Source organism: Azolla caroliniana, unplaced genomic scaffold (assembly GCF_043228905.1).
Source record: "Azolla caroliniana isolate FFs.n. ecotype wild unplaced genomic scaffold, voAzoCaro1.0.p SCAF_8, whole genome shotgun sequence".
Taxonomy (NCBI): domain Eukaryota; kingdom Viridiplantae; phylum Streptophyta; class Polypodiopsida; order Salviniales; family Salviniaceae; genus Azolla; species Azolla caroliniana.
The window spans coordinates 2,955,037-2,977,607 of record NW_028230443.1 but is presented as its reverse complement, the minus strand read 5'-3'; the positions used below and the strand labels follow the sequence as shown (position 1 = coordinate 2,977,607).

Here is a 22,571-nt window from a genome sequence, read left to right as displayed (position 1 = left end):
AAGCAGATTGCTTTAGTCCATAAAGCAACTTCTTTAGTATGCAAACCTTACCTATTGTTTGAAATGTACCAAAACCTAGGGGGACATCCATGTACACTTCATAAACTCTCCATAAAGGAATGCATTTTTTACATCTAATTGATGTAATTTCCAATCCTTATTCACTGCTAAGGAAATAAGCATTCTAACAATGCTTGTCTTCGCTACAAGTGCTAGCAATGGGCACAATTTCGACTCGAACCGAACCGAACCGAACCTTTAGGCCATGGTTTAACGATTTATTGGTTCCAAAATTTTTATAATGGTTTGGATTTTCAATAAACGGTTCAGTTGGTTCTAAAACTCGGGTTTATAGGTTTACTTTAAAGGTTTATAGGTTTTTGGTTAATTTTTGTTTTACCTTAATAGTTTATTGATCTAATTAATTTAACTTAAATGCTTATTTAATTTAATGTATTTTTATTTATTTAGATGTTTAATTAGTTTAATTTAAGTGGTTAGGTTTAAATTTTTTATTAAATGGTTCGGTTTGGTTTCAACTTTTCCCTAAACGGTTTGGTTTTAAATAGTTTGGTTTCAACTATTTCTTAAATGGTTTGGTTTCAATATTTTTCTATACAACCTCTACAACAACAATGTTGCATTCATGTAACCATTCCCATTTTCCATGTCGGAAACTTTAAATCTATTTGATAGTAACTCATTTACCCTATATACCGACACTCTCCCTATCTTAACACAATGACCTCAGACTTATTCATGCCTATATACACCTTAAATTTAAATTTTACAATATGTGAAGAGATACATTTATTGAATGGTAGCATGAGAACATGTAATACATCGGATGCCTATTCTTGTTATATCACAGGGCTAGGTTCGTCGTCCTAACAACAGAAGAAAATCCTAGAGCAACCGTAAATGACACAAGGAGTCTTAATAGCTTGCATTGGCAAAACTTGACAATTTGGATGCTGGATCACCAAGCAAAACATGTGGATTTCCTTGTTCAACCTGCATTTCAGTGGTTTAAGGGTGTAAATTATAGTGTCCGTGTCAAATAAGGAATGCAAACCACTGCATTAGAGCATCATGCAACCAGCCAGAAGATGAAGATAAGCTATGTACCATAAGCTATAAGATTTTATGCAGGGGTGCCTTCCAAGATTATCAAAGTAAATATCAAAGTACTAATGGGCTGGCCTACTGTGGTGGTAAGCATTTAGGCTATCAATGCAAGATTGCCAGTTCAAATCCCATAATATTTTCAGAAAACATTGGCTATGCTGTCATGCAATGTAATTCCTTATTTCCATGCAGACCAATCATAAGAAAAGCAAGCAAGTGAAGTTACCAGTTCTCCGTGATCCAAGACAAACACAATATCAAGATTTGAAATAGATGATATGCGATGCGCAATCATGATGACAGTCATTCCAGAGCACTCAGATGCGATGGTGTTCTGCAGAACCAACGATGTTTGGGGATCCACATTTGCTGTGCATTCATCTAAGCAAAGAACCTGCAGATTTCATCCCATTCTGTAAGTGTTAACACAACATCTATCCATTCTGTAATACATTAACAGCATCACTTTTTAAATTAAAATAACATTTGGGAGGAAAATATCAATACACTCTAGACAGCATGAGCAAACCACATGAACAGTCGTATAAACTTGGAAGCTCTTTACTATGCTGCTATGATGATACACATCGAAGGCATGGACTGGTTTATCACTTGGTTTCTTAAATCATGTTGAAAATCACATGTACAATCAACATTATACCAAAATACTAGAACATGAAACTAACCTTTGTAGATTTAAGGAATGATCGTGCAAGACAAAGTAGTTGTCGTTGTCCCAGAGAGAAACTGTCTCCACCTTCCAAGACATGCACATCTAGACCACCCAACGACAACACCATATCCCTCAGGTGGCATTTCTCAAGAACTTCATATATCCTGTTGTCTCTAGCATTCCCATGTGGATCCAAATTTTCCCTGCATTTGCAATTCTGCATTAAATTTATACAATATTGACGAAAAGAAACAATTTTCATGCTTTGACTTATAGTCCACAGTTAATCATGTTTAACAAGAAGTATCCATATTCAAACTTGCCTGATGGTTCCTTCAAAAAGGAATGGATTCTGTGGAACAAGTCCTAGTTTCGATCGAAGCTGATACAAAGAGATATGTTCTGTATTGATCCCATCAATAAGTACACTTCCAGACGATGGTTGCGTAAGGCGAAATAACACATTTAAAATACTTGATTTCCCAGCACCAGTTCTTCCAGCAACTCCAACCTGTTCCATTTTTTATTAGCATCGTACAAAGGAAAATTAACAAAAACTAATCATTTAATGAAGATAATATATGCAACAAGCTGATTAGCTATTCTATGCTCTAATCAAAAGCTCTTTCAATGCAAAAAATTGTGAAATTTTTTGATGGAAGTGCCTCAAGAATCAGAATAAATCAATGAAACAATTACCTGAAATCCTACTTCCAGAAAATAGGTGCATGAAGAAATGCAGCAAACAGAGGGGATAAAGACAAAACTATAGGTCAGTGCAATAATTATTATTTTTGTATTGATCTCTGAAAGGTTCTTAAAATCAAAACTATACTCAAGAAATTAAAGATTAGAACAAATGCTACATTCAATTACAAATAGGAAATAGATACTTGTTCAGTTAAAAGAGGAATGCATATCTTGGAGACAGACGTTACCTTGGATCCCCCTTCAATTTTAAAAGAAAGGTTTCTTAGGGCAGGCGGAAGTTCTGGTTCATAACAGAGTGAAACATTCTCAAATTCTATCTTCCCTTCCAATGGCCATTCTGCTCCAGCTGTTGACATGCCATCAGTTTGCTCTCTTTCAACTTCCATATACTAGCCAAACATTCAGGATGATTATGAAAGCTTGAATTAAGCACAAAACACTCCATGAGATATGAACATGTAGGACTTGTACCTCATTAATCCTTTCAACAGATACCATTTCTTTCTCTGTCTCGGTAAATGTGGAAAGCAAATCACTTAGCAAAGAGATTATTGGAGTAGTATAAGAGAGACCCAACCCAACCTAGAAATTATAGAAAACTAAAATACATAACTATGAAACTTCATTGCAGCACTAAACTTATGCAACATTATTATGCTTAAATGTTACAAGAATGTAACTCTGTAGTAGAAAACATTAAAAAGCAAAAAGTTGAGGGAAAATTTAGAGAAAGGTACCAAACCAGCCGTAGCTGAGCTCACTGGGGATTTCTTTCCTTGTCCAACAAAAGACATAACACTAATGAAGAGGATAATGAAAGCTGCTAGTAACTGTTGAAAATAAGAATCCGATTAATCAGGGATAAACAGGTGGTAAAAAAGGCATCGACTGGGATTGAGAAAACCTGAAGTCTAATTGAAAGCCAAAGACTCGCTGCAATCTCAGAATAAGAGGCCCTCTGGTTCAATCCCACGTGTTTCTCGTTCTTTGCATAGAACATGTACTGCATGGTAAAAAAATTGCAAATTTTTAAATTTGGACATTTTTACAGTTCATAATGCTGATCTGAAAATGCACCCTGCTGCATACCTGAGCTCTGAAGGCTCGAATTGTTGCTGATCCATCGAGGGCTTCAGTAAAGGAGCCGTATATCGGTGACCTTGAAGTGCTATCGAGCCTTCTGAGTTCACGAGAGGTACACCTATAATATTTCTGCAGTAGACTTCTGGGATTAGACCGAATTCAAATGACAGCCACTTTAAGGGACAGGAATCAGTGACCATTCATGCTGGTTATTAACGACACACACTATTCCCAAATTTGTATGTAAATTACTGCGGATGATAGGACATATTTCAGCATTCTAGAACCTGAGATTGACTAATTGGCATTGAGACAAAATATAGATGTGTAACAAAATAGAATAAAACAGCAGAGATACTAGATCTTTCATTTCTACTCAACATAAGAAGCAATTCTACTGAAACAATAAATACTTCTAGGAAACCCTTGCCTTCCTGGAAGAGCTCTTTTTTTATAATTTCTCTGTAACTAATTTCAAGCATAGGATCCCAAACTCGAATTCTTTCTTCTAAATTCTGACTCCAATTGCAATATAAAAAACCCTTTCAATCCATAAGATCTTTTGTAACAAATACCTGCAGACCTATGTAAAAGTAGCTTAAAGGGATAAGAACAATAAGGAATGTCCACTGCACAAAAAAGATAACAAAGTTTGAGAAGAAACACATCAAATCTTTTAGTACATGAAGAAATACGTCAAATCTTCTGACCTGGACTACACAAAGAATGATTAGAATACCCATGAGGCTGAAGAAATTAGCTAATAATATGTTTGATATGAAAGGTAGAGAGTCATCAACTGTGTACTGATCTGAAGAAAACCTGCAAATAATAATGCAGTATTTCAGAAAGTTTAAAGACAAAGATGGAAATAAACTATCTGCAAAGATGACACAAAAGTAATTATTAAGCTAATCTCACACTAACCACACATTGAAGACTCCAGAAGTTCTTATCCAGGTTGAAGTAAACTTACAAATTGAATCATATTATTTTGCATTATCTAGCTATAACACAAGTTTTTTAACCATTGTTAACTGGCTTTCTAGCTTCGCAAATTCTACCATATCATATTTTAATATCAACAGCAACATGTTTGAAGTTTATGCTTCCTTAAAGTATGTTACTCATTAGGGTATAAATATTATTTCTCAGAAACTATAATGTTAATCTTACGGCTAGAGCTAAGATATTGATTAAAGCATTCACACCAACTTGTAGGATTTCCATTGGAACTCAGGTAAGTCACCTATTCAAAATTCGGCCTTTTGGATTATGATTAAAGAAGTTCGAAGATGCTGCCATGATATGGTTTAGTAAGGACTCATGGACTTTAGATGCTGCACAAAGGCCACCATATGCAAATGAGAAAGCTCGAGCTGCAGTGAAGAATGAGTTTGCCACTGCTATACAAAGAAAAACTTTCTGCATAACAAAAGAAAATTACCATTAGACCCATACATACAATGTCCATGGTCACGGAATCCATACAAGCAACAGTATGACCTTAAGCAATAGATCATATGCAACATCTCCTGAAAATAGCACTATCTTTTTAATTTTGATAAATAAACGAGTGACATTTGAAATTTTCCGAAAAGAAAAACATATATTGAGAGCTGTATGCTTCGAAGTTTTCAATTTTGAAATTTTCTCAACTTACTTACCAGATAGAAAGAGCTATTCATAGAATCAGTTGCACTTCTATCAACCCATACAGATAGCCAGAAATCATTGCCATTTCTTGATATTTGCATTAGAGTAGTGCTTATCACAATTGTCAATATCCATGGCCTCCCAATAAAGGAAACGTAGACCCTGTACACCACATTGTAAATTCTTTGTTCTTAAATGGGCAACAAACTATATGAAAAAATGATTGTTGGCACTGGTATTACCAGTAAATCATTGGATTCACTGCACCTTGCACTCTCCTTTCCTGTTCAACAAGTGTTACAGGATCATTTCTACTTTCAAGAGATATATCTCCATTACTTGGCATAGAATCAATTCCATTTGATTCTTGAGAGTCTACATTGATTATAGATGCTGTTTTCTTTTCATGATTTGGGTGTAAATAATGATCTAGAAGTCCCATTCCATGCTCCTCTTGAAAGCGACTCTTGAATTCTTGTGTTTTACCAGACCAGCTGATGGTCCCATCTTCCATTATGATCACCATATCAACTATAGATAGGGCCTACATAGATAGTGAATTTATTCTGCTGTTCTAGAATAGACATGCATTTGATGAGGTATATGAGTATATATCCATGAGTGTATAAGTTACCCCATAAATAATTTAAACCTGAACATTATATGTTGACAAAACTACAGTTTTCCCTGACATAAGGGGCCCTGAAATTGCATGTTCTAGAAGCCAAGCAGCAACACGTGCATCCACTGAACTCAAAGGATCATCAAGCAAGTAAATATCACAGTCCTGATAAATGGCTCTGCAAGAATAGCCACAAAATTAAACTTCCCACAATACAGAACACTGAAATATTGAACTGACAATGAACACTCTACATGTTTTGGATGCATGACAATGAACAAACATGTATGTGGATATTGAACTGAAACAATTCTGTCAGAAATCAGCTGGCTCACTGTGAACATATCCAACGGGAAGAAGATAAACTATACTAACAATGACTATCTCATCCAGCACACAAACAGATAACATCATCAAACTTTTATGTATCCCACACTCCAAATGTAAATGATAAGAATCACATAAGATGGTAGCATTGAAAATTTCAAGGAACTTGATCAAAAGTCGGCTGGATCATTATAAGCATTTTTCAAAGGAAATTTCACAAACTAGAAATATTCTGATTATGACTGCCTCATCTAGTTCACAAAGAGAATTGAACTATTACTCTCCCATGCAGTTCATTACTGCTAATATAAATAGTAAGAATCACATCAGATGATAGAAATATAATTTTCTGGAATTTTTTATAACTACACAAGTAGTTTAAATAAAAAATTGAAGACTTACGAAATGAGAGAAATAAATTCTTCAACACTTCCCATATTCTAACCATCTGTCAGATATTTGAACATTTTCATACTCTGAAAACCAACATAGTTTAGTACTTTTAAGTTTTCATATAAGCAGCAAACACATTTTCCCTCCTTAGAAAGTTATGTGTGACACGCCTCAAGGCTTGTATTATTCTGTGGTAGATAGGTTACAGATCCACCCATAGAAAATACCTGTCTAATCTTGCTTCTACAACTCATTACGTTTTGCAGCCTCTTCCTAGAAGGTCGAAGAATCAAATACTGTTTACTTATTACTTATATTTATCTAAATTCTTCAATCATCCCTCTTGGTTCCTCTATCATTGTCCTGTTCAAAACCTTGGTGGTTCCACCCTGGCATGCATGCATCGGCAAGTTTATGCAGCAATGGAAATACTAGATCAATGATGAAACATATTCCACATTATGATGTGAAGCGTTCATGGCCATCCAGCAATGATATCCACCGTCCATTTTCATATGCATCAACCTTGCATAATTTCTCCTAGTTATGAGCATCAACTCCCGCCTCTTAGGCACATATGCATAGGAGTGACCTTAAGAACATACGTGAGCAAATGTGGCTACACCCCCACTCTGTACCAGCAGAGGTGAATCATGTAGCATTCTTTTAGGTTCCACACGTCATGTTTCTGGCCTCCTGAGGATGTTCAAATATCACCATTGCCGTCTCAGCAGTATTTGGTTCTACATTTTTGTTAGAAAAACAGGACTATATATTACCTGAACCATCAGAATTGCCATGCAGCCTAATTCTGATGATTGTATACTGGTGAACACATAGTACAAGTACTATAGCTAGAGTATCTCAGTAATCAAGCAATGCAATAAGTAAGCATGCCAAGCTGCCTATATATAATCCTTAAACACAAGAAGTATACAGTACTATAAACCACTTTAGTGGATTGTTCCATCAAGTATTTTCTCCAAGAGGGAAATTGAAGAAAGCGAAAATACCGTGAAAAGCAAGGAAACCTTGCCTTCTTTCCTCTGCAGTCCTCTGCAGCTTTGACATTCTGGAAATACTAGATGTCACTGCCTCTCTCTACTACTTGGTTATATATTGTCAGAAAACTACATCTTTTTAACAAGTGCATTGAACATAGGGATTGTCTAATGATTCTTATGGTAGGTCATTGAAAGAAAGAAACCATATTATAGTCCACAAGAGGCCAAAATGACCTATGAGACCAAATCATTTTTATAAATGCATAACTACAATTGTTAAAATTGGGTGTCCTCAGTATGTATCTCAGTAGAGAAAATAAAGCAATATTTGGAATATTCTAGTTAGAAATAAAGAGATAGAGAAGCCAGAAAAACTCATTAATAAAGACACCACAACTTTCTTTAGCTCCATCGCTCACACTGCAAGTAGTAAAGCAAGAGCTACATGAGTAAGGGCTCAATCAGGGTTACAATAGATCTCCCATGTATATAGACCACCACATCCATGACCCATCACCCGTGTGCCACCTAATGTGAGGCCTACTTCGGTTGCAAAACTTTCTGGAACACTGCCAGCATAAGAGTGTGCATTGATTTATTGTAGTGTTTTGTATAACTGTTAACTAGTACCTGGCAAGAGCTAACCGAGCCTTTTGTCCACCAGACAGATTGAATGCATTGTCTCCAATAACACAAAAATCTTTGCCAATCATCCTTTCCACATCAATATCTAGGGCACAAGCTGAAAGTACACTCTCATACCTGTATAGAATATTCCCCAGAACCCAAATGCTCATAGAAAGAGAACAAAAAAAAGATAAAATAAAATGAGAAAATGTATCATAGAGCTGAAATCATAAAACTATTTACCCTTGATTACCTCTCTTTCTGAAATGGTTGCCCAAACAAAATGTTCTCTTGAATTGTTCCGGACAAAATCCATGGGCTCTAAAGATGTAGAAATTGCAGGGTTATCCTCTGAAAAGTTAATGTTTTATAGTCCAGGACCTCATATACCCTACGACATTCTGTAAATACCTGTGATACATATGCATATCTTCCGTTTGATCGAATATCTCCATGAATATATCTCATTTCCCCTAGAATTGCTTGGAAGAGAGATGATTTCCCAGATCCAACCTAGAACACAACCAAAACAATGTCACAACAAAACCGAAAAAAAATGGAGAAATGAATATGTCTCTAATAGCTACGAAAGCATACTTCTATTTTTAGAACATGGAGACCCATCCCATATTCTGATCAACCCTCCCCCATTTAATGTCATTCTAGGGCATGACATGAGTAGGATCTTCACCAGAACATGCCAAAGGAATCATAATAGATCAAGCAAAATAAATTTGTCATGCATATAGGCCCCAATGCTTGTCATCTAGAAATCAAGGCCATTATCATCCAACATTGAAGGTTTTTTCTTTACATCAGAAACCTCTCCATCTTGACAGGATCATGTTGGAGATTTTCGGAAGGCTAAAGTTTCAGTCCAGCTGAACTCGCATTGTTATTTACTTAGCTAATGGGAATATCCACATTTTTCCCTCAAGCTAAAAGATATTTGTTAATATGTAAAACACTGAGCAGAGCTATATACCTCTCCAATGATAAGAGCTTTACTCCCTTTGGGAATACCTAATTTGATGGAATTTAGGTTTAGAGTTGGTGTATTTTGTAAGCTATGGGCCCAAGAAAAGCTTGCATTCTGCATATATATTGAAAGAAAAGATTTTTCTCCTGCTGCAGTTGTATACTCCACATTCACTCCAGCTGGCTGCTTCATTTCAGGGGTTGATAGAAACCGTTTCAGTCTCTTAAGAGAAACGAGAGCCTGCCATTTTTGAAAGTGTTCACATACAGAAAACATTTAGTACATATTGCTTGAGATGAATTAATTAGTGTAATCTGATTACCTCTATAATCCCATTCACAACCCATGGGAAGGAATTTAAAGGAGAAATAAGTATATTGAAAAGTGCAAGGCTGGTGAATACCTATCACAGCAAAACACAACATTAGGTTTTAGAATAGTAAAAGGTCAATTCATAACTTCCGCCATGAAAAAGGAAATAGAAATTTCATATATATAACTTCCACCATGAAAAAGGAAATAGAAATTTCATATATATAACTTCCACCATGATTTGTTCTCAAAGACGAGACAACACTCAAGATGTAATCTCTTATTTGGTATTATAGGCCATTTTGGCCTCTTAAAAGAGGTTAAAATATCTTTCTTTCTTCTTTCTTTCTTTCTAGGATCTAACAATAAGGTGTAAGAATGAAAAGGGTAAGTTAAGTAGAACCCTTAGGAACCAAATATTTAATCCGTACTCTTCATGTTTAGAGCCCTTACAATGGAAGCATCTAATTGGTAACCAAGAACGGAATAAAGTCCAAATGTAAAGACGGAAAACAAAATTGGGGTGGTGGCCCAAAAATAAACACACCAAGCATCCAAATATTTGCGCACCTGCAAGAATTTCAACGGGAGATTAGTATATTGAGAAAATGGCATAAGTTCATCAATCACATTGACAAATGCATCTCTTTTTTTATTTTCAATAGAATCTATTGTAAGAAAGCTGTAAAAAAGCGGTCATCATACAGTCTTGTTTTGGAGCATCATGCAGTACACTGGAGTTAAAGTCTTTCTCAACTTATACTTTAATCCTCATAAATGGTACGTCCCATGCCACCCAGGGCTAGAGAATATGTCGATGATGCATGCTCTGGCTAAGGACTACAAAGTATCAGGTGATTCCATGCAAATAGCACAAATATGGAACTAGAGCTGGCATCCTTTTTCCCAAACTTTTTTTTTATCTATAACAGGATGCCACCATGGTAGACTTGAGTGGGATTAGTGCTTTCCAAGCTAGGTGGCAGAAGCACAAAGGACTAAATCTTGGGCACCATGAGCGACAGACTCCATCATAACATTCACTACCATATGCCAACTATGTTGTATCATACTTATCTTGTCATAATTGTTCGCCAATAACCCACGATCCACTGTTCTCACCAACCACATCCACCCACATATCATCATTCACTTGACACAATAGCTTATCTTCATTTATAATCATCAAATTCATCAGGGAGTCTACCATATGGATCCAGCTATGCCCAATGATTCCTCTTGCACCCAGAATTTCTCTCTATACTCCAGTCTCTACTCACTTTCACATGTATTATGTGAAAATGTAATATTTTTGGTCATTGACCTCCAAAGATGATAATAAACTCATGGGTCTGTCTGTCATATCTATCTTCCTACATCATATACAAGATGCCTATCTGGAACTTGCCTTTCAATATTGGTATTATCAGGATTGTGAAGAGGTACAGAAACATATCCTTGCTAGGAGTCTTTTACAGTTATAGTAGTAAGATAGCATAAATCCAATTCAACTCTTATGATGAAAATTAAACAAAATCCTACTTACCCCCAAGTATTTGACCTCCTCCTTTCTACTTTCCATCACTTTATCTGAAAAGAATTTTTCCCAGGCATACATCTTGATAGTCCGAATATATGCTAAAATTTCACCCATTTTCCGGACCCTACATGCAAAGATTGCAGTTTGTATGTCTCCACTTATCACAGATAAAAAAAGAACACAAATGGAGATGTAAAAACCTTTCATCTTTTGCTTTCATCATGAGCTGACTTGCAACACTTATCTTTGATGCAATCACCTTATTGACTGAAATAGAGAAGCATAATTTTATCTTATCACACAACATGCATGTTCTACTAACATTCATCACATTGTAACAAGAGAGATCCTAGAGAACCTGGAATTAATAAGACTATAACTACAAGCCCTGCAACAAAAGCAAACTTCACTTGCAGATATAACAAACCCAATGCAACTGCCATCTGCAGCGGCAAGCTGAAGGAAAGACAAGGCATTGTTTATAGGTATTACGAACCTTAAAAATTTTAATAAGAAACCTGTTGATATTATAGTTTAACTGTAGAACACTAGAACAATAAAGCTTAAAATTATTAGACTATCTTTTACCTCCAGAGTTCATGTAAGCTACCACACAAGTTAACAATGCGTTCAGCATCAACAGACATGAGAGTTTGAATTTCTCCATTGGAAAATAAACTTTGCTCTGATAGGCTCAAACGTAACGCCTAAAATATCATATAGGAGCTCTTACAATAGTATTAAACATGATTTAAAATCAGGGCAATTTGAAAGATCTTTCATACAAAACAACACGCATTTGAAAAAGAATCAATCATGTACTTCATGGTAAACCAGAGTGATGATGCTTGCTCGCAACTGTAACTTCAGCTTAGACACAAGAAATGTGTATTGTGTCCCAAAGAATGCCCTCCAAAAGAATATTCCGGCAGTATGAATCAGAAATAACTTAAAATAGTTTGTGACAGGTAATAATAAAGCACTTCAATTTAAGATTTACCTCAAAGCTGAAACAATACCAATGCCTATAGCACACCAATAACCACGACTTATGCTGCCTGTTGACCCTACAAAAAATTGCTTCATGAAACAATACAAATTACTTATCATTTTAACATACTTCAATATGAATATTTAAGTCATCATCTCACCGTCTTCCATGCTTCGTACAATTATATTCAAGAATAATGGTCCAAGAAATCCCAACATATCATTAAAAAACTGTGCAAAACCAACAAACATATTCAAATCTAACTCAACTAAAATCATGTATTACTAGAAAGAAAACATTCTTAAATTGTAGCAAGCATACCAGAAATTATAGTAAATACCTGTATACATGTAATTATTCTCGCATGGAATACTGATCAGATTCTGATTCATGATGTAAGTTATTATGCAATAATATCTCTGGCCTTCCAAACATGTCTCAAGGGAATTGTTCTGGTGGATAAAGATGACACAGTAAACCAGAATAACTTCAAATACGGTAGTACTTCTAGGTCAATACTTCAATTCAGGACCCCTCTGAAACTGTTGGTTTGACTCTAGGATCCTCCTCTCAAGTGACTAAAAGTTGGTGATTTAAGTGACATAAAGTTGACACTTGGACTCTCGATAGGTTCTCAGCGAGTTATGTGACCCCCATAATCATAGTCCTAGAGTCTTCAATTGTTATATTATTTTACTCTATGAAGAGTCCAAACCCATATAAGCAATGATACCTTCTCCAATTTCATAGACAATGGTACAATGGCATATACAATGCTCCTTTGATTCAATCTCTTTAGTGCTTTAGATAGCCACTGTTGTTCTCAAAAGGCATGGATATGCAACACCATGTTTCTATACCCAGATAACATGATAAGATTATAATCTAACTAGGCAGAACATTTGAACTGTGATTACTCATATATGTTGTTTCAATGACAATCCTCCTCATGTGGTATGTGTCAGAAGAGACTGATCATGGGTCATCTTATGCCTAATGCAATCTATACTGTACAGCTCATTTATGTCCTCTTTGTTTTCAATATGACGATCAGTGAAAGGCATTACACACCCTATTCCCCCTTTCACGAGTCTTTCCAAATATATGTAGCCTAGTCTACTCGTACTCGCAGGAAGGGAATACAGGGATTAATGTACTGAATCTATTCATTGCATGAATCAAAGAAAATAGTGACTGCCAATTCTGGACAAAAAATATTAAAGATAGAACTCTAAAGAAATGAAAACAGACACATGTAGGGGTAATAATAAAACAAATAAACAGAAACAGAAACTATTACCTTAACAATGCCAATTAGAAGATATTGCCATCGATATACAAGATAGATTGCATGGAAGAATGAGCGATCTTGATCAGCACGTTTCTTCTCTTCATCCCATGATTCTAACAAAAATTTTGAGCAGTTAATTGGTTCCAATTGTTCAGGTAATGTGAACAGATCCTCGTATTCTAGTTGTCGGGTGGTTCCGAGATCCATTAATGGTGTGACCCATGTGAAGAGAAGAGATTTCCACAGAGAATTATCCTACAAAAAGCAATTAAATTGGTTGATTATGTTTTAATAGGAGGCAACACTTTTTCTTTAAATATACGACTTAACATAGCAGTTATCTCATAATCAACATCACATAGCACAAATCTGCAATAAAAAAGTCTAAAAGCAGTTGAAAATAAAAGCACAAACAATCTGCTTTTAATTGAAGATGGTCATCTGAAAATGGCCTAATTCCAATTCTCAGAAACAAGCCTACTTCATGTCCTTGTTTGATCATGAACAATATAAACCTACATACTCTTATATCTGATTACAGTTCACTATTCATGATAAATGCAGCATTGTCTAGATCCATCCAATTGGTATTGGCACAGGGAAATCTAAAGTGTTTAGTTAAACGAAACGCTAAGAAAGGAGGAAGGACAAAGCCCTTGTTGCTTGCTGCAGATTGTACAAACTTCGTATCGCCCAGCATGGAAAGAGAACTCAAGAGCGTAAAGGAAAAAACTGAATTTCGCTGATACTGACATCCACAAAGTTCAATTCAAGAAGCACGTTCATGCCCTCTGGATGCAGTAACCAACCTCTTCAGAGATAAGTTAATCACACATATCGTGCACTTGGAGAGGAAACCATTCATATTTTTAAAACAACTGGTTCAATTTCATGACTGATTTTTCATTGAAAGATGTGTGGGAGATACATGGGGCAACCTAGTTCCAGCATGGGCAAGCTGGGCTCTGTGCATATGTCCCTCAATGTACTATTCAACTTTCTGGAAAAGTATGATCATTTCTTCCTGTGCATGGTGATGTCAAATCACTAAAAGGCACTAGTAGGGAGAAGATTCTTACCCCAACTCAAGACCATCAAGGGCCATTCTAATGGAGTTCCAATTCCATTGAGAATCAAGGAACACAACCTCAAATGTATGTAACATAATTGAACATATGAAGGTTTAGAACTTTTATTTAAAGTTTACAAATTTAAACAAGCAAAAGATATAGTAAAACATCTCATACCAGCAGTGATAAATATTTACATTATTAGATGTTGCTGCAAATACACTACAAGTTTCCTCAGCTGAAACGAAAAGTTTAGTGTATGCTGTAATGAGTCAAAGGGTACATGGTATGAAAATAGTCTATCAATAATTAAAGATCATAAATGTATATGAGGATGCATCACTAGAAGAGGCATTGCTGTTATCATAAGAAAATTTGACTATTGTTTCAGGAAACATTTGCTAGCCAGCATAAAATGAAAGCAGAGTAACCACGTTGCAAGCTATAGTTCGCTAGCATTACCCAGGTAACGTAAAGAAAGAAATATTAGTGCCTTTTAAGAGGCCAAAATAGCCTATAAGACCAAACAAGATTAAAATCCAATTATTAAAGCAATCAAACTTTTCCAAATGATTTTAACATATTCTATGTTGCTATCCAGTTCTGGTATATAAATTGGCTTATAGATAACTCTTCAGCACTCAATACATAGAGTTCTTTGTACACATACCACTGGATATGTCTGCTCGCTTCGTCCCAGACCTTTTGAATGTAGAAGAGGATCCGTCAATAGTGGAAATTCCCTTGATAGGAAAAATCATCAGCGCATTCAGAGACAAACCTTTATATCACAATTACAAATTTATATGAAACATTCCTTGGACCAACAAGATGCATTTTATATAATAAAAAACTTGAGAAACCATGGGTGAAGTAACAGTCTACAAAGTATGTGAAATGCCTAAAGCAAAGAAACTATTTGATCAATCTTTACTGTTATCAAGCAGAGAAATAAAATGAATTGTACATTTACATCTTCAAAAGGGAAAAACCTATGAAAACCAATACTTATATCCTTGTGAATCTTACAGATAATGAAAATGTACATAACCTAGGTAGTTAGCCATATATTGATTGCAAGCCTGTGATCAAAGTACAATGATGTAGGGATTCATCACCACCATCCTCACACTTCATCATCTATATTCCCCTTTTCATCTTTCCTGTAAGCTTCTCATCACCTTCTCTTAATAGAGGGCTGTAGATTATCTTGACTTCAAGAATACTTCTCACCATCTCCACATGTTCATGCATCTTTCTACATCAATTCTCTTATCATTGGCATGTTTGGCCACTCATTCACCATAACATCACTTCTTCTTCCTAGAAACTCCCCAGTTATGAGCCTCACATCGCTTCACTTGTAGTGTCCACTCCCTCTTGCACATATAGGTCCCTTCTCTGACAACTGTTGTCCTATTTATATGACTATCCATCTTGCTTTCCATTATCCATGATCACTGATACTGAACACATCAGTGATTCTACATTCCATAGTACACCCAGCATTACATTAGAACAGTGCATAAGCATGCATACTCTCAATTGACCAAGTTCTCTAAACCATCTTATTTGTGGTTTCCATTATTTATCCTCCTCCAATGAAGGTTATAATCCCTTTTGGTCCAAAGTTCATATTCTTCTGCTGATTTTCACCGAGTTTGGGCATGAAGCACTCCATTAACGTACTTCATTCTATGATTCTCCACTTTTACAACATTGTCATGGACGTTTCCTATGGGTAGGTGAAGGTTCATATACAGTAACGCTAAGGGCATGAAGCACTGCATTGAGTTCCTATTACTTCTTCAGAGAGTAATAGGTAGACAGAGCCATAATGCTATCATCTATGTGAGAGAAAAGTCTCTTAAATATATATTCATTTTGCTTCAAGTATATATAATAAGGCAATTTATTAAATGTCTCAAAGAATCATTCCAAGAATAGTATAAAATGTTACATGCCAAAGATACACCTGTTTCTGGAATTCAGAGTTGAGGAAGATCTCCATCCAATGGCAAAGATAAATAATCCAAAGATAAATGAGATTGTTGCCTGAAGGATCTCTTCTAATACATTGAGAGACCATAGCACCTAACAAGGCCATTTTACCAAGAGATAAGTTATTTGAAATTCTTTGCTTTCTCTATGTGTTAACCTGTATCATTAGAAACAATTTGACCACCTATTATTTATAAATACAAAAGACCTTGTGAGCAAATAATGGTATAGAAATTAGTGTCTCCGATACTAACCAATTTTAATTTTTAGTTATATATTTAGACTCACAACAGATTTTGGCGTTTGATGAACTCTTTCCAAGAAGGGGTTATCCACTACATTCAACTATGGTTTGAATATCCTAAAATAAGAATTACAAATTACCAAGCCCTTTAAACTGATGAAAAAGACTAACCACCATTTATGCCTTTACCTGAATACTACAACAATACAAGTCTTTCGTAATATATGAACTCATCATACTCTACCTTGGCCGACAGCTAGCAGCCCAACACCATCTTTCTTGCCATAGAATTTGGAGTTTTATTGTTTGTTCTCATGATTCATTATAGCAACTTATAATATAGCATGAGGTTTCAATGTATCATCATAGCCACTAAATGTGCATGTCATTGTAATCCAGTCATTATAGCTTAAACTAATAGCAACTTATAAATATCGCATACATCTCCAACTAAATAAAGTGAAAATTAACCAATTACCTTTGATGACTTGCATAAGGTGTACAAAAATGGAATATGCAATATTGGCCTCAAAAGCCACCAGATACGGAGAATGAGAAAATCCTTTATGACAACTTCAGGGTGATAATGCACTATCCAGCCAGATGATACCTGCCACACATCAAGAAATAAAACCAGTAGCAATGGTGAAGAGTTTTCTCACAACAAGAGATGGCCATACAATCTGCATCAAACATTATTACAAACTTGGCAATTTGCAACTGATAAAGGACTGGGTAAAACTAAAAACTTGATAATTGAAAGGGATTCTCAGAGGCATACATAGTTCACAAAAACAAATGCCAATACTACAGCTGAAAGAAACACCACATACCCATGCGAGTCCTTGTAGGAAAAGATAAATCCAACTATGATTTTGAAGGTTCGCATACTCTTCATCATGTAGAACCAACTGAAATGATTGTCCCATCGTGACAAGAATAGCTAACATTGGTAGTGCCTTTATCCACATTAAAGACCTCCTTAGTGTCAACACCTCGAATGACTTCCTCACATTCTGCATTGAGCAAAAACCATATTGATACATAAAAAGGCAAGAGGTAATGAAGTTCTGCAGAATAACTGGATTTTAAAGCATATTGCTTGATTTGTGTCTGTTTCTTTAGCCACTCGAATACACTAAGTGGACACCACGTGATTCATAAAAGGCAAAAAACAGCACTTGATTCATGAATAAGGTGCTGGTTTCAAGTCGGACCTTTCTTGATGCAATGGAACCTTGAACGCTATAAAAAGCAGCAAGAACAAGAGTTAACAAATTTGCTGCACAGCCAAATATTGTATGGATGATCAAGGAATAAACCCATCAAATTAATGTCCTAGCTTAGCGCAAAGTTCCACAGATATATTAAGGATATAAGTCCTCGAAACAGGGAGAGAAATCATGACCAGTCCATGCCTGTCCAAGAAAACCAACGAAGGACATTACAAATACTGCTTATAAACACGATTACATGAATGATTATCTGCTCATAAAATTTCTTTTGAACACAGTTAAAAGCATAGATGGCTGTTCTTTGTCCTAGGAAACCATCCAAATGACATAGATTGTTCTATGGAGAGTATTATTCCCTATTCAGCATCGTATGATACACGATCCTTAATGTTCTTCGTGAACAACATACATGATATAATGTTCCTTACAATGAACAGACGATTCTTCGTGAAAGAATGCATTAAAAAACTATATTGGTGAGCCAATATAACAGCCTATATAAAGAGATTAATGCAAAGTATCACTGCAAAAGATTGATGCAAGTAGAATCAAGCAAACGATCGATTTAAATTCAGACTATGTGGGAAAAAACAAATAGCTGGATTTGAAGAAAAAGGTTTTGAATTTGCGGAGGTTACTGGGAACGGATCAGAACAGAGGAATGAAGGCGGAAATCCGAATATAATCTTCATCTTCATGTGCATCATCTCATTTTTTATTTTTTATTTTTTATTTTTTCTCTTTCTCTCTATTTCAATCGCATCCTCTGTTGCTGTGCCAAACAAATTCTTTGACAGAAAACACAAAATTTTCTCTTCAATGTTAATGTTCCATTTCGAGGATGAGGCAGGCAGGGATTAGGGTTTCCCAGAGATATATGGCCTTTGAAGGATTTTAGGGGTTTCTTAGGAATTAGATAGAGTTCATGAGGGGTTTCATCAGTTGAGCACAAGATTTGATCTGCTCGATGGAAAGAAGCAAAATCAGATTCAAATCCAATCCAATCCAATCCAACTCAATTCAATTCATTTGAAATCCGATTCCTTTCATTTTAAAAAATTGAATTTGTATGCAAGCAGCAGCACGTTCCTGTCATCACAACCAACAAAGTTGTGTGTGAATGTGTTTCTGTTCTTTATGGTTTGTGTGTTCACATTTAAATAAGTTTTTCTTCGGAGATTTCGATCCAAGGAGGGGCTCGAATTCGGGCCCACAGCTTATATCAATATGTAATCATGTATGTATGTACATATCGTGGATTCCTTCATCTAGAATGCTTTGATATATCATGGCTCCGTCGAGGATACCGTCGATCTTACGTTATATACAATGGGAAAGGGGGGGTGGTATGTATGTATATAATGCATGTGTATTGATTGGTTTTGTATACATGTATGTGTGTGTGTGTGTGTGTGTGTGTGTGTGTGTGTATCCTTCTTGTTATACAATGGGAAGAGTGTGGTATGTATGTATTAATGTATGTGTATATGCTTGTATTGATTGATTTGTATATATGTGTGTGTGTATATCCTTGTTGTTATACAATGGGAAGGGGGTGCCATGTAAGTATTAATGTATGTGCATATGTTTATATTGATTGATTTGTATATATGTATATATGTTTGTGTGTGTATATATATATATATGTTTGTATGATTGATTCGTATATATGTATGTATGTATGTGTAAGTGTGTGTATATATATATATATGTTTGTATGATTGATTCGTATATATGTATGTATGTATGTGTAAGTGTGTGTGTGTGTGTGTGTGTGTTGATTGATTTGTATACTATATGTATATGTGTGTGAGAGTGTGTGTGTGTGAGTGAGTGTGTCTATAGATGGATGGATTGTATGTATGTTATGTGTGTATGTGTGTGTGTGTGTGTGTGTGTGTGTGTGTGTGTATGTATGTATGTATGAGAGCGGGAGCGTTGAAGCACAACCGAATGTTTCATGTAGAAAGGTCAATCAAGCATGTTAAACGAGCTTAATAACTTTTGCACAATAGAGTGATGGAGAGGGATCTTGATACCTTTGCAAGAGACAAGAATTGAGAGAGATTTTTTTTTAACGTCTAGAGGGAGACCAATAATATGATGCTTGGCAAGTATGTCATGCCACAATGAGGATTGTGCGTGTATGAGTGAGTGAGTGAGTGTGTGTGTGTGTGTGTGAGTGAGAGAGAGAGAGAGAGAGAGAGAGAGAGTGTGTGTGTGTGTGTGTGTGTGACCATAATTAAAATCGACGATAAACACTTGAATAACAATAATGACAAAGTATTAGTCAACAACGTTAAATTGATTTCATATGAGAACAACATGATAAAATTGTTCACTAGTTACGTGCACAACGGTTGCACCAATTAACTAAACACATAATCATCCACAATGGATTTAACATTGAATCAAATCATTTGGTTCACATAGTAAGGTGTTAAGTCTATTGTGCATATTTAAGCTCATGCTTTAATGGTGTTTTAATCCAAATTTATATACGTGTTTGTGGCTATAGTCCATTGAATGAATGGAATATGTCATTCCTTTGAATATCATCTAAGAAGTGGTCACGAATGTGGTCTCAACTTATAGCCGAATCTAATTTAGACAAGGACCGTTGGACATTGATCTCACACTTAGTGCCATCAAATATGCAAGTTCTTTAAGCAACCTAAATTGTCATGATGTTGTCATGCTTTCCATTGCAATCATGAACATTCTCATGGTGTGATGGGGGCAAACCATAGTATTCTAACTTGAAATGGACGCAACATATATCAAAGAGGGGGTTAGAGTCATGCATACAACGTTTGGTTGCGGTAACAAGAATATCGTACACACCCAAATAAGAAAAGCATTATGATTGCAGAGCGATCCTTTCTCGTATATGCATTTATAATTATTAACATTGAGAAACAAAAAAAAGGACACATGTATCTTTAGCTTTTTCATATATTGGAACAAGACCTCTAGGGCAAATGTTATACGCAATCTTCCCAAACCATGTTACACTTATATGTCTTGTGCTCCTAGTATGATGAATCAATTGTTAAAGCCGGCAATGTCACGTGAATCATGTTGTATGCATAATTGAAGATGGCATGTGTATTAGACATGCTAGTCAAGCAAGACCTTCTATTCTTTGTTACAAAACCAATGCCCTTTTGCCTAGATAATACACGACAATTGGATGATTTTAGCATAATAGAACATTAATTGACTTATATGTTCAAATATTGAGTAGGTGATAGCCACAAAAAAGCTAATTGAATGATTTTAGCATAATACAACATTAATTGACTTGTATATTCAAATATTGAGCAGGTGATACCCACAAAAAAGCTTTGAGTTTCAATGTGTTTGATAAGTAACAAGACATTATGTAGTTATTTTGTAAAAGTAAGTGTTGAGAGGAAACAAAGGACAAGATAATATGAAAAGGAAATTGAAGCATTAGTAAGATTCATTGAGATATCGACAATTGAGAGAGGAGAAATGGAACCTAACCCTGACTCTCAAAGTTTTTTGGTCTATGTTGAAATTTCAAGCATGTGCTTAAAGTATTCAACCACATGGATAGGCTTCCCAAAAGCCGAATGACAACTTTTTCCCATCTAACTTTCTTTAAAAGGAATATTGCAACTTGCACCCAATGAACGAGGAAAGCTTAGTTTTCAATCTATTGTATCAACTACTGAGCCTCCCTCACATTACAATTTACGACAATTTTTTGCCTGAGCATACACATTAGGAAACATGCATACATGATGAAACCCATCAATGTGTGCACACATGATCCCACACACATAGTGAAATGTCTAAACTCCATAATAAAACACACATGTAACAAAATGCAAATACAACAAAACATACACATTCAACGAGCGTGACACTTTTTGAACCTAATAAAGGGAAAATGTTGATTTGATAGCTACTATTAGAGCTTAAAAATGTGACACATATATTTTGAAAGTTTTGTTGATGATATTTTGTTGATCTCCAACACTCCGAAAGGAATTACAAAGACATCAAAACACCTTAACAGTTTAACTCAACTCAAGCATGGGTAACAATATTAAAACCATAATTCTTCTTGGGAAATGGTGGCATACACATGATCTTGCAAGTGCATAGGAATAACATTCCCATCGTCTTGGTTCTCCTTATGGGAGGTTGCTTATGCTTGACATTCTTGTGGATATGCAACCCTTGATGCTCTTGACATACAATAAGCACATAAATTAAATTGTGGCTAGTTGATTCACTTGTCACACCAACTCTTCTTTATGGAGTGGGAACTTGGAGACCAATTCTTAACAAGGCCAAATAGCTAGAAAGATTGAGAAAGATCTTTAATCTCAATGTTGCCCGCTTAATAAGGAGCAAAGCATTGTGCCCTATGATAAAATTTGAGCAAAAATGGGAGTCATGATGTGTCCAAACTAGAGCCAAAGGGTGAGCACCCAAGATGGGGTTGACACTTGCTAAATTGAAGAAATGACTCCCCCTTGGGGCAAAGGAGTGAGTGGCTGAGTTGGAATCAATTCTTGCAGGAACTAGGGATTGAGCAACAAAGTTGGAATTAGTCTTGATTGGAGCAAAAAACATGTCAATAGACCTTGATCAAATAGGAGAATGCATGACCGAAATAGCATTTTCCATGTTGGAGGAGGGGTTAAAG

General features: G+C 35.6%; 1 protein-coding gene across 1 annotated transcript; it reads right to left on the bottom strand.

The window, feature by feature from the left end:
* Positions 1–747: 747 nt before the first annotated feature.
* Positions 748–18,683, bottom strand: ABCC13 (multidrug resistance-associated protein 11). The gene is made up of 36 exons (XM_087323268.1): positions 18,526–18,683; positions 18,030–18,070; positions 17,870–17,951; positions 17,486–17,668; positions 17,131–17,262; positions 16,383–16,501; positions 15,078–15,150; positions 13,347–13,592; positions 12,207–12,276; positions 12,056–12,122; positions 11,878–11,965; positions 11,644–11,762; positions 11,414–11,511; positions 11,256–11,322; positions 11,062–11,179; positions 9,969–10,085; positions 9,526–9,606; positions 9,210–9,443; positions 8,636–8,737; positions 8,478–8,545; positions 8,228–8,359; positions 5,904–6,051; positions 5,494–5,795; positions 5,263–5,413; positions 4,845–5,020; positions 4,306–4,417; positions 4,171–4,224; positions 3,602–3,724; positions 3,417–3,515; positions 3,250–3,342; positions 2,984–3,094; positions 2,740–2,901; positions 2,125–2,312; positions 1,815–2,004; positions 1,355–1,522; positions 748–1,014 (listed from the first exon to the last, which is right to left on the bottom strand). Exons 1-36 carry the CDS (start codon positions 18,592–18,594, stop codon positions 937–939), a joined length of 4,461 nt encoding a protein of 1,486 aa, XP_087179394.1. The 5' UTR covers positions 18,595–18,683; the 3' UTR covers positions 748–936.
* Positions 18,684–22,571: the final 3,888 nt, after the last annotated feature.